General features: G+C 40.2%; 1 protein-coding gene across 1 annotated transcript in view; it reads right to left on the bottom strand.

Annotated features, from left to right (window-relative positions):
• The window catches only part of AFF2 (AF4/FMR2 family member 2), a 251957-nt gene that overhangs the window by 17725 nt on the left and 216121 nt on the right, over window positions 1–18111 (bottom strand). The window contains exons 9-14 of the mRNA XM_019471047.1: window positions 15929–16091; window positions 14377–15396; window positions 12122–12243; window positions 5558–5792; window positions 3337–3476; window positions 2716–2779 (exon numbers count right to left, since the gene is read on the bottom strand). Of these exons, the coding sequence (XP_019326592.1) occupies window positions 2716–2779; window positions 3337–3476; window positions 5558–5792; window positions 12122–12243; window positions 14377–15396; window positions 15929–16091 (1744 nt within the window). The remainder of the gene's footprint in view (window positions 1–2715; window positions 2780–3336; window positions 3477–5557; window positions 5793–12121; window positions 12244–14376; window positions 15397–15928; window positions 16092–18111) is intronic.

An 18111-nucleotide genomic window follows, 5' to 3' on the forward strand; every position in this document is an offset into this window, starting at 1 on the left:
GCTGGATGTAAGAATTCTACTAATGTGGCAATTGATATAAGAGATCCAATATACTTTAAATAATTTAAAAATTTCTTTGTATGTCTCTATCAAAATATTTTTGATGCATCTGCATATGTTTTCTGTTCACAAAATGGAAGCCTATCCTAGCAACACATTAAACAGAACATTTAGTATCGGTCCAAGGTAACAGTATATTTGCCTTTGTGGCTACTTCTAAGCAATCCTTATAACCAGTTCCCTCTGCATACCTTTAATTTCAAGTTCTGCTCTTCTGCATTGATTATGTACAAAGCCTTTTTATAATTGATAGGTATTACTTGAATGATCACAAAAGGGGAAATATTTCTAAATGTTTTCTCTTTATTCCAGTGGCCGCTTCTCAGCACATTCTTCAAATTCCTTGCTTCAAGTACAGACACACAGTTTGAGCCAGAAATGGGATCCGATCCTGCCCTTTGCTCCGTGCTGACTCTAGTGGAGTAGGTGCAGTTACTCCAGCTCATCACAGCTCAGCCGAGAACAGAGCGAGGTCTCCAAGATCTCTTCCATATGGTACAGTCAGTTGCCACTGCAGCAGCCCATCCAAATCAGTTGATTCCTTACTGCCGTCCCAGACAAGGATAGATTTTCATGGGGTCGCTCCCATAAGATGCAAAATGTCTTGCCCTTCACCAGAAATCTATTTTCCGTACAAGCTCAGGAACAGCATTGCCACAAATCTCATTAACATTTGCTGACACATTTTGAGGTCACACACATTATCTTTCTACCCACTGCAACACATCTTTCAATGCTGTGTGTGCTTTGTCATGTCAGCACCGAGTAACCAGAAGCAATTGTTTCCATAGGACAACTAACACTACGGGATTGCACAGCAAATGTGTTACATGGAGATAATTTTTGTGCAGCTGTATTGGGTGGAAAAAAAAAGTTGAGACCTAAATAGCAGAAAGAAAAAGCAGATACTTTGTTCATCGGTATTTATGTCTGCCAACAAGTTGTATCGTAGCGGATGGCCTCACATTCCCATAAGAGCACTTGGGGTGTCAAACTGCATGCGACAGGCAAGGCCTGCCTGCAGGCAGCAGCATGATGCGCTGTGCCTGTTCCTCTTAGTTCTGCTTGAGAAACACCCTTGATTCCGCAAGGCATAGTCAAAGGTAAGAGGACGGGAGACAGGTCAACACTTTCTGAGTGAATCAGGCTGTGGAGGGAAGTGGATTGACATAGCTTGTTGAGATCATCAGGAGCTTGAGCCTGTAAATATTTGCTAGCGTGGAGCAGGCATCCATGTGCCAGAACCATGTGTATTTTCTTTAAAGGTCAATCAGCTGTGGGAGGTGTTGTCAGTCTGCTTCTGCCAGCCTTCCCCACGTGCAGATGTCAGGGCTCTGGCTGAACATGCTCTGCTGAGTCGGGCTGCAGGAATCAGTGCAGGCCACCTCCTGTAAATGGGCAGGTCAGGAGGGACGACTGCTAACTTAGTGACACTCACGGCAGGTTGCCAAAAACCTGAACCCACCTCCCACAGAAAACACACTTGGTAACACATGCCCCAAGTCAAAAGGGAGCCTGGAGAGCTGAAGCCGGCAGCTCGATATGTCAACTCTCCTTCAGCTCACCAACAGCAGAGGGAGAGCCATCTTTTTAATTTACTTGTTTTTTTTTAAAAAAACATAGCATGTGATTGTTTTGGGTTTTTTTTTGGACAAACACTTATTTCCAAGTGCAAAATCTCTGATGTGGATTGACATAATATGCATGCAAAAAACCCACAAATAATAAAACGAGGTGAATAATCACCCAGTTATTTTTCAGTTGTGATTCTGAGGGGCAAAGTGAATGGCCACACTCCATTTTAGACATCTTAGTTTAAATAAATAGAGGAATCAAGTTCCACTAAGCCTGCCTAAATGAGCTGCTGTTCTGCACTCTATGTAGCGTACAGGAGCAAAGTCCCTAACTACAAAGCAAATGGCTATTAAAGGCACTTCAGTGCTAGCAATAGCTTAGATTGAACAAACTATGATAGAGTATAATCTGTTAGATTAAGTAGTTTTATCAAAATCAAAACACTTTGCAAAATTAGGTCAATCTTACTGGAATTTCATCTGGGATAAAATGAGAGAAAAAGCTTTCCTAGCATTGAACTACCTAATTGCAAGATTTTTTGGGAAGCAGTGTGTTAAGTCTTTATTTACTGGCTTAAAAAGCATGCAATAAAAATGAATGTACTATTTAAAAATCATTTGTTGCAAATTTTAAACAATTGGACTGGAAATATCAAACAGTTTTGCCACATGATAATGGGGTGGAGGGTGATTTGCCTTTCTTAACTTTCTGTTATGGAATATTTCAACACTTTTGTTTTAGGCTCAAAGTGAATAGGAAAACAAATTTCAAACACACATCATCTTTCATGAAATTATCTTACATCCTTCATAAACAACATGACTGTTGCTCCTCCTCGGAAGAGATACCAGCTATTTTAAGGAGCTTCTATTTTTGGGAATGAATTATTAAAGGCTAGGAATGGTGCTCAGGGTTTGACTTGTTGTGTACAGTGTGTTTATGGCGTACCATCTGAAGCATACTTTAGTCAATAGCAGGGTTTCTCTTGGTTTCTGAGGCTTTAGATGACATTCAGAATGTACATTTTTGTAGCACCCAGCTCCATAGTGGAAAGAGACCAAAAAACCTGTGACAACCTACCAATGCATCTGCTTTATGCTTTAGCTTCTTAGCCTCTTGCATGTAATAATCAGCATTGTGAAGCCTAAAGAGACAAAATCAATTATTTCAAGTCTTTGTTTTCATACAGTTGGACAAACATTGCTTGGGAAAATTGCTGACTGCTTCCGAGAACAATTTCGACAAATACGCCCACTTATCTCTTTAAATCTTAACCTGATATTAATCTGAAGCTGCTGTATGCAAAGATATGATGAGTGACCAGAATGTAAAATAACTAGCTGTAGAAACTGGCCACCCAAAGGACCCATTAATGTGTGCTGAACAGAGGAAAAGGAAAAATATTTTAAACTAATTAAGTATAAGAAGTTTCCATTAGAGGAGCTAAAATAAAAAAATGAAGAAGAATTACCGTGAACCAACATTCATGATCTGAAAACATTTATCAACAGAGTCTGCATTAATCAGTGACAACAGTTCATTTGTAAAGATTAAAACTGTGTGTGCCTTTGTGCAGCACTATCCACACAGGTGCCCAATGCTAGCATTATAATCAGATACTCTCTTTCACTGGGAGCTCTGCTTGCATGAAAATCCCAACTACATAACATGCAGCTAGCACAGAGATCCAGTAATACTTACACATCATCAAATGTTATTTTGGGTCTTCTGGGCTCCGAATTCCCATTGGAAAGTGTTGGCATTGCAGACCAGATGTCTGTTTCTAGATGGCTGGTGTCAAGAAGAGTGTTGGCTATTGGTGTATTGTGAGATTCTTCCTCCTAGAAAAAAAGGTCTGTTATTAACTCTTCATAGTTCAAACAATGTAAGTGCTCGCATCCACCCCCGCAAAAAACCCACAAACAAACAAAAGGCTAAGGCACAAAGCAGCACTCATATATACCCAACTACATCCAGGTTAAGTCACAAAACCACCCTTCCATCCTTTATAACATAAGCCTATTAGATTAATTAGGCAACATGACCTCTGACCCCTCACCTGAACTCATTAACTTACACTCTTGGATAAAGTCAGCCTAGATACCACAGTGTTACTGACTAGAGACACTGGTTAAAGCAAGGGTGGGGAAATCCAGTGCAGAAGGGCTGGATGTAAACTCAACTTCATTCAAGGTGGATCACACTAATGTAATTTTTTTTCTATATTGTTATCAGCTAACTGTAAGGTGTCTGAAAGGTCTGCTTGGATTTCAGTAAGGAACGGTTTCCTCACCCTTGTACACAGAATAGAGAGAAGAATGGAAAGCAGAAGTGAGGAGGTGTGACTTTGCATCGACTAAAACCAGAAGCATAACAGAAGCATTTAAATCAGACAACTGCAACTTGCAAGCTAGGTCCACAAACAGATAAACTAAATTACAGATGAACCAATGAACTAGGGAAAGAAGTCTAACATATTTTAGAAGACAAATATTTCACGTATCAGGATAATAGATAAACCAAGGATAAATCTGACTGGAGGTGCTGGGAGCGAGAGGAAGTGGCCCTGCTGTTTACATAGCATTGTTTATTTGCTGACATATGCAGTTCATTTTGGCATTGATTTCAGTTGAAGGCATGTGTATTACTCTCTCAGCTTGAAGTGACACAATGATATCAGAACGCAACAGGGATGAATGAATAAGGTGAAGTGATTTGTCACCTACGATCCAATGCAACTTGTGAGTTTTACTATTACAGTGCAGGATAACAACCTCTTGCAAAGTGGCGAACTGTGAAAAATGGGGCTATGCATGTCCTTTTCTGTGCCAGGATTTTCTTCTTGTCTTTTAATTTTGACAGTGATACTAAAATACAGTTTGATACTAAATGATATGTTTGAAACTTTAGAGGAAGGACTATTTTCTAAAACGGGCCAAAACCCTGAAGTTTCCGTTTTCTCTACAAGAGGATGACAAACTGATGTGAAATTTTACTGGTTTTTAGTGAATTTGCTATGCAGCTTCTAGTTTTGGCTCTTTTCCATGTATTTTCAGTAAAAAACCCCATCTGAATCTGGTGAAAAGCAAGCAAGAAAGAATTGTCTGTGTGAAAATCTTTGATGGGGAGATGGCCATAATAGAATGATGTTTTTTTTTGGGGGAAAAAACCCTATTTACATGGTATCTGAAAGCTTATATAAGTAATTCATGGAGATGAGGTGTAAATAAACCTTGCCGCTGGAAGCTGGGAGCCTGCAAACCTGAGAGAAGATATTTCCATGTTGAGTGTGCTATGGACAAGTAGCTTTCTGTTAGATTTTTATTGTCTGTTTAGTTTAGGCTGCAATATTCAGTACAACTACAGTGCTTAATTCTGGCTGAGAATTTGGGGTAATTATTCAGGTGATGGATACCAAAATTCTTGACGTTTTATTTTCAAAATGTGTGTGTTGTAGCTACGGAGTTAAGGGACTAATTGCAGCTAGCTGGTGGCTGCAAAGGCTCTCCTCTGAGGCTCAGGGACCGGGTATTTCAGGGAGTGATACACAACGCCAAGTACATGCCTAACGCTGACCTAAAAAATGGAACTTGCAAGAGTTGCTTATGCCCAGCTCTGCAAACATCCACTCCTCGCTGCTCTTGAGTAGGGCTACATAAGCATTTCAAAATAGATACTGGGGGAAAAAAAAATCAAACAGAACAAAGCTAAGTTAATTTTATTTTATCTTGTTCACTTCCAGCAACTGAGGTCGGTTACTTACACAGATTCCTTTGGGGTTAGAAGAGGATTTATTTTCATTCTTTCTGTGTTTAGAAACAGAGGAGGAAGAGCTGCTGGTTTGAGAGGTGTTTGTGATGTAGAACAAAAGTTAATTTTATTTTATCTTGTTCACTTCCAGCAACTGAGGTCGGTTACTTACACAGATTCCTTTGGGGTTAGAAGAGGATTTATTTTCATTCTTTCTGTGTTTAGAAACAGAGGAGGAAGAGCTGCTGGTTTGAGAGGTGTTTGTGATGTTGGTCTCTTGGCTGAAGGAGCTGTTGTCACTGCTGTGCCGCCGGTGCACAGGCTCATCCAAGAGGGGGGATAATGGAGGAGGGAACAGCTTCTCTTCTCTTTTCTTTGCCACCTTCTTCACTGAGCTACTGCTGCTCCTGGGACACAGATAAGAACCAGTTGTATTTCAAGAACCTTGGGTAATCCTTCATAGCACAAAGCTGTAGATTTTATTTACTGAGAAGCCAGCTCTACCCTCAAATATGTCCTGCAGTCCCCATGTCCTAGGAGCTAAGTCAAAAGGGGACAGGCAGTGAAAACAGAAGAGCTACCTCTGCCTTTTCAATGGCTGCAGAAACTACCTGCTTTGGAGGACAACATCCAGTGCATTAGTACAAATTGCACCCAATTTAAATGCTAATTTGAGTCAGTCTTCATTTGAGAGGTCATAGAGGTTCTGACTCAGCAAAGTGCTGGAAAGTTTTATGCATGGGGTTAGTTTCTTTGACATCAAGTATGGCTATTTATGTATTTAACATTAAGCATCTTTTTAAGAGGTAGACTAGGGCCCACATAAGCAACCTTTGCAAAAAAACATAATAGCACATGGCATGTGAACCAAAAAATAATTTATAACAACTACAAAATGATAACCATAACAATAACAAGATAATAATTATTTGACCTCTAGAATAAAACCAATGTTCAACACTATATTAAAATGATACATTGTAGCTGGCAAAAGCCCTTGAGCAAATATTGGTTGATGAATTGAACGTGATTCAGAAAATGAATGTGGTTTTGACATGAAAGCTCAAGTAATATGATAATCTATTGTCTGTTTTATGTACAGAAATTGTTGGCTGGCTAGAAATGGCAGCTGTAATACACAGTAAAACCAAAAAAACCTGCTAGACCTTTCACCCCTCAAATCCATCAAAAAAGAAAAAAATAAAACCCAACATCCCACTGACTGTTTAACATGTTAATCTACTCATAGATTTTTATTTTAGGTACTGTCCTAGCTCAGTCAATGAAGATAACCTGAATTTTAATCTTTTGTTAGACATCTAATATTGCACTACACGATCATTTACTTTTCATGATTATTGACTAAAATTTCAATAACAAATTAAGTCAACAAGAATTTATGTTTTGTTCCCAGTCACTTTCAGTCAGTGTCAGGAATTATTGATCTACTTCGCCCTAAAGTAACCAGGGAAAGAGGAGAAGGCAACCCAGGTTTCCTTACTCCTCATTCTGGAGCTTGCTCTCATTCCAGTCTGGCCTCTTTTGCAGTTTCACCAACAGTATCAGTATCTACACCTGCTTTGGTCATTCCCCTACTTTGGGCCTTTGGTGATACAAAAATATTTTAGCCTATCTGTGAAATCACAGAGTGAAATCAAGCAAACTCCCCATGTTTCAGGTTTTATAGCTCTTCTACTCAAAACTATTTTAATTCTACTGAAGCAGAGTTAAAAATATCTTATTTGAAACTCTCTGATATTAAAAATCTTCAGGCTGAAGAAATAAAACGAGCACAGAATTCATATTGCCTTACAGTAGGACTGGTATGGATGCTGTCCAGCTCAGAAAACACAAGGGCCTGAAGAAGATCAAAGAAAAGCAACCAGGTGCGAAGAGACTGGCAGTTCTTCGAGGAGACTGATTTTATGCACATGTGGTACTGCAACATGTCCTCCAAGAAGTTCTCACTCAAAGGCCCATCTGTTAGCTTTCTTACCCGCAAAGGGCATCTTGGAACTCAGACAAGTTACCATAGCTATAGCACAATAATACCCTGAACTTTTTCCACAGGAAAGTTTTCCAACGGAGGGTAAGCACTACCCCAAGAAGACGTGCATGTGTTACTGGATTGTACAGAGGCAAAGCAGACACAGTTAATGAAATACCCAGGAGCAGAATCTGAACCCTCTGCCTCCCAAACAGGTGTCCTACACAGGGAACCCTGAACATGCATGTATGGGTGGGAGTGCAGACTGAAGTGGTTCTCCGTGCCCCTGTGCATGGAGGTCTGAGGAGCTCTTCTTTCTCCCTGGTATAGCAAAGGGAAGAGCAACCAAGTCTGGCAGTTCTATCTCAAAAGCATCTGAAGAAAACCTGAATGGGAGCCACTGGCCAAGTCCCCTTTAGGATCTGACCCTGCACCACTAGTGAGGTTCCTCAGCCCATCCGTGGCTATTTCCATGGCCAATGCAAGACTGTCGCTTGCACAGAGTCTACCACTGCATGGGGAAATTTAAGGCACGTATAAAGCAATCGAAGCAACATTCCTCAGCTGCTACACGGAGGTGGAGGGATTAAGAGAGGAGTACAAGAAAAAACTAAGACGACTGCAGGTACCATGGTTAAAACTTCACTACTTAAAACTTCACCAGTTCAATTCATCTTTGAGCTCAAATATAAGATGGGGCAAACTGAGATATAGGTGCAGCTACTCAGCTCTGGCATACAACTCATTCTGTGCGTGGGAAGACTTAACTACAAAGGAAAATGCGTTTGAGGATGTTTTTTTTACATAACAAATTAAAAAAACAACAACAATACTTTACGGTTATAATTCTGTCTGTTTTTTTTTTTTTTCTTTTTTTCCCTATTGCCCACTTAATCCTATGAGTTTTCGCAGGAATTAAGCTGATAATTTATTTAGCAATGTTACCTCCTTCAGATTTATGCCAAAGCATTTATGTTAACAATAACCTCCATGAAATAGGTTGTTACCAGCAGTTAACCAGATTGTCACTTCGCTTTGGGCTGTTAATGGGCTAAGAAACTGGTCTTTGATTGCAGTAATCGCTAATTTTGAATGAATTTATTACAATAATTACTGAGACTCAATGGTTTAATTTGCTGACATGATTGTTAGTTAAACTATATTTAAAATCTAGGGAGAAACACAATAAAAGTGTAAAGAAAAAATACAAGCAGAACTGATGGTCTTGTGGCTGCAGGGTTTAATCTTTGTGTCTGAAAAGGCCAATTATCAAGGAACGAGAAGGCTCCCTATCTGCTTTTTTTTTCAGCCTGGTTTCTTTTAGGGCAGAAAGCAAGCAAGCAGGCAACAAGAGGTCAGTGTATGAAGGAGAGAGAATTTCCGTCTACTCTCACATTTCAAGCTGCCTTTCTTTAGCCACTCCTTGTGGTATGCAGTGGTATCTCTGGCCTGTTAGTGAGACAAAGCCATTGTCTATACCAATCACTTGGCTTTCCTTTGCCTCTACTCTCCCTGTCCACAATGAAATGCCGCACATTGACGGTGTATCTGATTTTCTGCAGGGGGTTAGCAGGGAAAGGTCACTCCCGCATTAGCTTGGACCATATGGCAGCAACTGAATGAGGCTGAAGTCATTGTCATAGATGTAGAAGGCTGCCTCCGCCATGAACGAACCCCAATGAATGTTGTTGTGACTACCCAAGGGATCGGCTAATATATGTTGCCAAGTACAGGTGCATCTTTAACTAAAGGTCAAACAAAAGGGAACAGCAAATCTTGAAAAACAGGCTGAAATGCTTGCCTCAGACAGACTTCAGGCGTGCCTGTTAGATGGCAGGCATGTTTCACTGGTATGAGTCTAGTTTGAAATTCAGACTCACAGTTTGCATCAGCAAATAACTCTCTGTGTTGTTACAAACTGCCAAATGTTGGCGAATAGTGCTCTGTCCAGACTGGGTCTACCAATCAGGTATTCGGATATAAATGGTATTCAGCAGCACATACAATTAATGCTTAAATTAAAATTGCTCTGGCAAGCAAGTAAATACATAAATAATCCTCTGCTGCAAAGTGGGCAGCTGATCTGACAAAAATCCAGCCTCACAGCAGTGTTTCAAGGTATTACTATGAATTACTTGGACAAAACACAATGTCATCTATTTCTTCATTTGCTATGAAATATCAGAAATAAGGAGAATACAGTGGCAATAGTTTGAATAATTATATTTTAAGTGTCACGTCGGATTTAGGAAAAGGCATCAGCACCAGAGTGTGTGAGGGAAGGAACAGAGAGATAACTAATTGCTTATGCAATGACTACATAATACAAACCGGCTCTTTGGTTGTGCGAATGGCTTTTAAGTTCACAACTGACCATTTGAAATTTCTACACTCAAATTGTACATGTGGTCATAGAAACTTGTGGAAATTAGGCATGTAATTGCCCATATTAGACATGTAACCCTTTAAAAATTAATTGTGCATCTTTGCTTGCTTTATTGAGCCCATATATTTAGGGAAAGATTATGAGAGAAATGTATTCAAATACCTAAACCATACATAGGCAGCCAGTGGGATCTGCAAAAGCACGGGTGTGGCCTATCTTTCACTGATTCCTCCAAACTCCTGAATGCCTCCAAATTTTGGCCCAGAGATCATGGTCTTTCTGTCAAAACACTCTTGTATCTACAAAAAAGCCCAATGAAAGTCTCTGAAGTCTGCCTTGGGGAACTTGGCTTGTTGGCACAGGGATCAGGTTCTAACAGGAGAGACCTAAGGTTCCTCCCGAGTGAGAACATCCACCATGGGACGTAACACCTTCTTAATGGATGAACATCATCATCACACCGATAGCTGAATCACCCTCATTTCTCGAAGTCCTTACATAGAGACTTAGGAGTTCTGAAAGAAAACATAGGACCTTTGGGAATAAAGGAGCAAATGGCAGAGCCTGTCTTTCAACCTTTTTCCACTGAAGTGTTCTTTTCCCCCATGCCCCTGAACAGTGTACTTTCAGCTTCCCCTTTCTTCTGCCTCCCCTTAAAACTCTATTTAACCCTCTGGAGAACAGAACCACTCCTGACTGCTTAAAAAAAATCTGGGGCTCTCCAGAAATTTGTTGTCACAGAGTTCAGCCAGCTCCCTAATCTTTTGGGAAATACGCTGATCTATATTCAGTTGCATGTCTCTGGGAGTTGAAGACCTGAATTATCAAACAATATTGCATTTGTTTCAAGAGAACTCTGAAGACACTAATAACAAATGCAGTGTGATCCAGGTCTCAATCACTGCAGTGGAAAAGAAGTCAGAAAATTTTGTTTCAAAACTTAAGGCAGACGAGAGGAAAAGCTAGCATATGGAAATAACTACTGATGGACACAATTATATTTTAACAGAGAATACCAAAGGCTTGAAAGCTCCGAGGAATCAAATTAATGACCTGGAAAACAAGCTCAAATTAAGAAACATCAGGCTGGGGGTGGATCCTTAGGGCTTGCCGGCGACAAGAATAGAAAGATTTTTTTAATGGATTGTGGAGGTGTTGGGGATGGATAATCCTTGATTCCCTCTGCAATATATCTCTGCTCATCATATTTCTAGCAATGACAATCAGGCAACACCCATCATGATGTTTATCAAATGTGCAACATGTTACAGACCACATTGTAACTTTCAACTCATCTGCCTTTTCCAGACTCGAACCCTGATTTTCTCAGTGGTAGAATGAGGGGTTAGTTCAAGGACAGAAGTTACTCAGTAATTACACCAGTATAAATAAAATGATGCTCAACCTTCTTCATGGATTTTAAAATTTGTGTGCTATTTCATAAATGATTTTTAAACTTTATCTAAATTTAAATACTACTACAATCAAATTGTTTTCAGAAGCACATTGTGTATTTGATTCTTTGCTTGTCCTAGTGCAAAGCAGAAAGAAGTGCCTCATCTCAAAATCGTAAAAGCACAAAATTGATGACAGAAGGGAACTGGACTCTTTGGTTATTTATAGAATGTTAATCTTGTGATTATACTAATCAGAATCATTATTTACGTGGCGCCTGTTTGCTCAAGCATTATAGCCATCTCTCAAAGGCACTGTGAAAGGCACAAACTATTTGATTATACGTCTGCTGAAAATACAAAGCACGTATGTCTGAAACATTTAAGATGGTCACCCCTGGCATTGCTGTATACACAGTTAAAGAATAAGAGCCGCTGAAGTGAATGGCAAAGTCACTATTTTGTTCAATAAAACTGAGAACTGTCTCTTACAAAAACAATTTTAAAAAATAAACTCCGGGCATTGCTATACACAGTTAAAGAATAAGACCCGCTGAAGTGAATGGCAAAGTCACTATTTTGTTCAATAAAACTGAGAACTGTCTCTTACAAAAACAATTTTAAAAAATAAACTCCAGGCAATCAAATAAAGCCCACTTTTAGTAGGATTCTCTGGCCATAGAGGTTAAGGATGATGGGGGCAAGAGAGAACACTGAAAGGATGCAGTATGGGGGTAGAAGAGTACACCAGGATTGTGGTGGCACTCTGAATTCCTGTAGTCCATCAGAAGGATGAATGAATCTCGTCCAAAACCATGTGGATCCTCTTCCTGATGGATGGGAATAGCAATGCTGGGTCACTTATGCTTATGGGCTGTAAAGCCCATCTGGCTCTACAGCAAAGACATTTGTAGAACAGTACCATGAAATCCCTCATGAATGTTATGTGAAAAAAAAAAAAGAACTTACTCTTTAGTGCTGGTTAATCTGTGATTCGGTATCGGAGAGATACAAGGTGGGAGCAGGCATGAAGCTGAAGGGTCCTCCAGGCGCTGCTTCTTACTTTCAACAAAGGTATCCAGGCTTTCTGGCTGCTTTAACAAAAAAGGTAGAGCTTGAAAGATCCAGCATCTATGCACAAGCTCACTTGCCATTAAGAGGAGCTCAGGAATCTCAGTGTATTTCCTTTATAGTAGCAGCAGTTAAAATACTGGTCTAAGAGAAGTGAAAGTCACCTGAAATCAGGGCTAAACGTGCTCCAAACACATGACATGAAGTTATATAACAAGTGACACAGCCAGATAATTAGGAAGCAAAACGCCTCATGTGCTACAGTTATCTTCTGTAGTGCACTGGAATTTAATTAATAATTCAGATGCAATGACTTGATAGCACCAAATCTTACTCAAGTAAATAGCTTTTACTCATTGACTTAATGGAAGTTGATAGGAAAACTTCCCTGAGTCAGTATTCCTCACAGGACTAAAGGACTACAGCACTGAGCTGGTGTAGTCGTTAACAGCGACAGCTGGTTTAAAATTTGCTTTGAAAGATTCCCTGATGCATGACTTTTGTGCCTGAACTAGGATGATACAAGCAAAGCTGATTACTGCTCTGTCACTGGAACCTTCATATCAGCCTTCAAGCCCACTAGTAGATGGCTAAAATAAATCTTTTAATAGCATGATTCAGAAACACAAATCAGGCTCTCCCTACCCTGTTTTAACTGTTGATATATCCTCAAGTCATCCTAATTGGTTTGTTTCCCCTTGGGTAGCAGTGAACAATCATACAGCAACTGAACGGGCTGTTTCAGAGCGTAGCTTATATTTGTACACTCCCAGAGCGAGATTCCTCATTTTGTTACCTTCTGATTCAAAGTCCCAGCCAATGAAATTATGAGGTTCCAACTTTTATATAAACCTTTTTTTTTTTTTTCTTGGGACCCCTCAGTTTAGTTGCCAATACTATACCAGTGTTTTAGCCAAGATTCCTTCTCCATCATACTGACACTCCACTAAGTTACCCAGCAAGAAGGTTTTTTGTATAATTGATATACACCCTGGTGTACTTATACATACACATAAGCATGGACATTTATACATCCCTTTCCTCTTTCTTCTTTTCTCCTTCCTTCTTACAGCTCTGCCTTTAGTGTACAGCTAGAATATAAATTGAATAAAAACCTGCTGAGTTTAGTCATGTGATTATTTCCACTTAATTCAACAGGGAAGGAGCCAGTGCAGTGACTCATGTAGGCAGGGGTGCAGACCCTGCGTCTGCCTGGCATTGTCTGTCTTTGTCTTGCATTAACTCTCTCGTGCCACTGGACTGCTCAAACTCAGGATTTCAAGAAGTCCACTAGAACAGACAGCTGAAGTCACATTCACAATGATTTATAAAATTTGGGGTATAAAAAAAAATATGCTATGATCACTTCTCACAGACAGACCAGAGCACAATCATTTCAGCTGGAAAAAGTGACTACAAAAATTCATTTATGATCTAAAACTTCAGTTTCTTTTCTGAAAACACATTTAGTTTGAAGTGCACTGTCATATCCCACAAGATAAGATACCCTTGGGCATAAATATCATAAAGCATATGATAAAACATAATGCCTTAAGTCAAAATATATTTGCTTTTTCAGGTAGCTGTGTAGAGAAAGCAGCTAGTTAAGCAAATGATATTTCTCTGAATCACATTTGTTTATACAACAAAACAATATAAAGACTAAATTCACCAGGAGCATAAGCAAGGACCATCCCACTGACTTTAATGAAGCTATGCCTGTTTAAGCCAGTGGTGAAAATGCTTAATTCTGCAGACAATAACACCCTGCCTTCCAAATAGAAGTCACATTTTCTGAGTATGCCTGAACCTGTAGTAATGCGAACTCGTCACTGGGACTCTTTCTGCAGATTACAGAACACTGGAAATTAATGGGTAAGTGAGCAAATACAGTGAAAAAGCTCATAAGACAAATCTCAAAAAAATACATTGTTCATTGATTTTTTCAGCTGGAGTTTGTTTTTTACTAGTTTCTGATGTTAATTTGTAATGCACCTGTAAATGTATGTCCTTTGTAAAAACAATAAAACCTTAGTGTTACGATGCCTCGCTACAGCCCTGCTGCAGTGCGGTCAGGAATCACTGACTGTGGTCCTGACCTCGAGGATGCATAGAAATTCAGTGTTTTCCTCCGAACGATGAAAATTACTTACCTTATGTTTCCTTTTGGATTTTGTGGATGGTTTTTCAGCTGCTGGGGTAGGGGATTCTCGAGATGGTCGCCTGTGTTTCACATTTGCCTCTCTTGGTTCACTTTTCACAGACGTGGTCTCAAAAGGCTCTTGTCCAGGTATCCTAGAGAGTAAACTAAGGTCTATTTTCACCCACAGAGATTTGAGTTCTTCATATTCTCTCAGTGGGGACAGAAGTTCATTTTGTACGATTGGGATAGGAGAAAAGAGCTGCTCCTCCAAGTCATTGCTTGTCTGGTCAATGGATGTGTTGCTGCCATTGCTAGTTAAACTACTTACGCTGAGGATGTTACTGCCAGAGTCCTTCACTTTGACGCTACTGCCAGACCCAGTGCAAGCTGGCAATACCTTAGCCTGCAAGCTCTCCTCCTGGTCTGTATTTGAGTCAGAAGTAGATGAATCTGTTTCAATGAATTCCCGGGACTTAGGGACAATTTTGCTGGGGCCTCTGTATTTTTTCTTCTCTGAAGTGAGACCTGTGCTAGTTCGTGGTTCTTTCCTTGGAGCGGTCTTCCCAACTGCTGCTTTAGTTCGAACCTTTGGCTGCTCGGGGGGTTCCTGTGTGTCTTTTTCTTTGGGAGTGTTGCTGGTATTATTTGGTTTGGGCCAGTTATACTCTTCTACACTGGAAGTCCTTTCTACCTTTTTGGGTTGCTTTTTCCCAGTAGTCCTTTGTGAAGTTGGCTCATTATGAGCTGGTGACTTCTGCTTGGAGCTTTTTGCCTCTGGGGTTTTTTGGGCAACCCGTGGTTTGGCTTTCTCTCGGATGGGACTAAGGATCACCCGGTCTTTGGAATCAGTTGGGGGCAGGCTGCTGTTGAGCTTCCCTTTGTTTGGCCCTTCGGCCTGCTGGTTGCTCTGGGCCTGGGAGCTGGTCTCGCTGTGAGGCTCATTTTGATTGTTGATGATAGTCTTGTTGTGGGGGTTCACTTTATTTAGCCATTTATCCAGCTGCCATTTGTTTGTTGAGGGAGGTTCAGGCTGCAGTTTGAAGAACGACAAGGAACAAATCTCAGACAGAAGCAATGCTTTTCCCTTTAAATAAGAACGTTTTTAATGTACCCTTTTATTTCCGTCAACTAGTGGTGACTGCTAGTTTTATGGGAGTATTTATGGAGTATTTATGGTTAATTAGGCTTCCTTATCTGGTTTACAATGTGGCCCTGGAGAAATTTAATACAACTAAAAAGTTTAGCTGGTCCCTGAAGACATAGTTTTGTCATGTTGCCTTTCCTTAGTCCCAGCTGAATACTGTGTCAATAAAATCTTCTCTAGCTACTGGCAAAAATCTAAATATTTCTTTAAAGCAATTCAAATGTAGGCCAGAAGGATTCTTCCAAAAGCTAGAATGAGTATGTGGGTCATACACGTAAAAGTGTAAAGCGAGAAAAAAGTTGACAGCATCAAACAGCACAGAACTCCAACATTTTCCTAACAGGGAGCAGGATTTCACTCCCTTCAATGCTTCCCCCTCTGAGTCCCCACTGGGGAGGAGCTGAGAGTGTGGCTTTACCTCTGGCGTGGCACTGCGTGACTCCTCGTTGCACTCGCTGTCACTGGAGCTGCTCTCGCTGTCGGAGTCGGACTCAGAGCTGCTCTCAGACTCGCTGGAGCTCCCAGAGCCGCCGCTGGAATGGGCCAAGCCGGTTGCATGTGCCGCTGGCACCGGCAGGCTGCTGCGGAGAGAAGATCCTCTCGTGTCAGTATGCAGCTTGTCTTTTTTAAAGTATTGCCGTGGGGGGAGCCACCCAGCAAACCCTGTTCACACCGACTTTCCTCAGTGTCAAGTCCCTCTCCTGCAGTATAGACCCAATGAAAGCTCCAGCGGCCATGCCACCGCATAGCCACCAAAGGAGCCCGCTGGGTTTATGCTTCACGGGACAAACTGATAATGGTGTTAATAACATTACCATCATCGTCATCCTCAAATGAGAAACACCTCAGTGTCACAAGCCTGAGCTTATTAGCCCAATGATTGCAAAAACTAACAATCACACTTAAATAATTCATTAATGGAATCATGGTTTCTTCATTTTTTGCCAGTTCATTTATAATTTATGATCAAAGGAGGGACATCAGGCAACTAATATTGGACAGGGCATTTTAAAAATTAATTTTAATGAATACTTTTACACTGCAGCATATGAAAACTACATATTTTTGACAAGTCTCCGGGGACTGCCCAAGGATTTTTTATTTATAGCTGTTTTTTCCTCTCATGTTTATGATAATGCAGTGAGAAAATGGCATTCATGCTGAAAATAAGCCTCTCTGTGAAATCTATTTTTCTGCGTGTTCAACTGTCCTCCAAGATGTATTTATTAGCAGTGCAGTGGGTGTCATTGTTTTTCCTCAGCATTTATTTCTAAACTGAGAGGTTGGATGACCCCAGTTTTTAGCACTATAGAATTCTGCCAGTCTGAGTCTTTATAAACTCATCTTTAATTTCAACTTTTTTGTCAGGGAGATAACCATAAGATTTTATGTTTCTTCAGCTGATCTATACAGAGACTTTTTGATGATTGATTTTAAATTTGTGAAGCTGACAAAGCAAAGTGTTTGAAAATTGACACCATTTGCTAGTACTCCTTTATGGATATTCAATACTTCACCTTAATATATCATATGCTGTGTGTGTCCCATATCGAGTGATCCAGAGATGCCTAGAAGTTATAATACAGCTTTGCCTTAGTTTCTGCTATCTGCTTCTCTACTTTCCTCCGAGAAGGATTCAAGTAAGCCAGGTACATGCCCTCCTTCCCTTTTCAAACTGAGATGCTATGTGCATCAAGATGCCCTCTTAAAAAAAACCACAGTAACCATGAAACTGGAAGTTGGAAAAGCCAGAAAAAACCAATGTGTGACCCTGCTCTGCTAGAGTCTTTACAAGTATCGCCATTGGCTTCCGCGACAATAATAGATGGTCTTTAATTTTCTTCTTATGCTAAGCTACTTTCTCTCTCCCTCCTTGTTGGTAAACCTATCCCTTACACCGCGGTTGGTAACATAACTGTCTCTCTGAGCATTGCAACGGCCCTGCAGTGCCCATTGACAAAACAGCTTGGTGCTTTAGGGTGCATTAATGAAACAAAATTACTCACTTGGGTAATTGCTACAGATCACTAACTTTGTTGCTCATTAAGTGCATATACTTTTTTTTTTTCTTCTTCTAGAGGCTCTTCACTCAACTGACTCAAGTAGAGCTACTTAAAAAATTTCAACTGGAAGTAACAGGTAAATCAAAAGAACAGATGCTTTTAAAAATACAGGCATTTCCAAAAGTATTATGGAAAACTAAACATTGCTGATTTAAAAAATGGATATTACACTTTGTATTTAATATCATTATTTTTGGAAACCATTTGTGCACTTGTTTTTCTTTCTTTATCCCTCCTTTTCAGTGAAGCTCAAGAAAGTGTAGGGAAATACATTTTCCACTTCTTTTTTACAGTAAACAAGAAAATAGAACAGTGGAGAAAAAGTGGATATGTTTGTAGGGGAGTTTGCCTTTCCATTCAATATCTTGTAATTTTGGTCTTATATATATAGACCTTATACAAACAGAGAAGGACTGGTGGGAGATGTGGTGGTCGGAGGCCGTCTTGGGCTTAGCGACCATGAAATGATAGAATTCTCAATTCTTGGTGAAGTAAGGAGGGGGGGCAGCAAAACCACAACCATGGACTTCCGGAGGGC

This window comes from Aptenodytes forsteri, unplaced genomic scaffold (genome assembly GCF_000699145.1).
Source record: "Aptenodytes forsteri isolate BGI_AS27 unplaced genomic scaffold, ASM69914v1 Scaffold143, whole genome shotgun sequence".
In the NCBI taxonomy this organism is placed as follows: Eukaryota; Metazoa; Chordata; class Aves; order Sphenisciformes; family Spheniscidae; genus Aptenodytes; species Aptenodytes forsteri.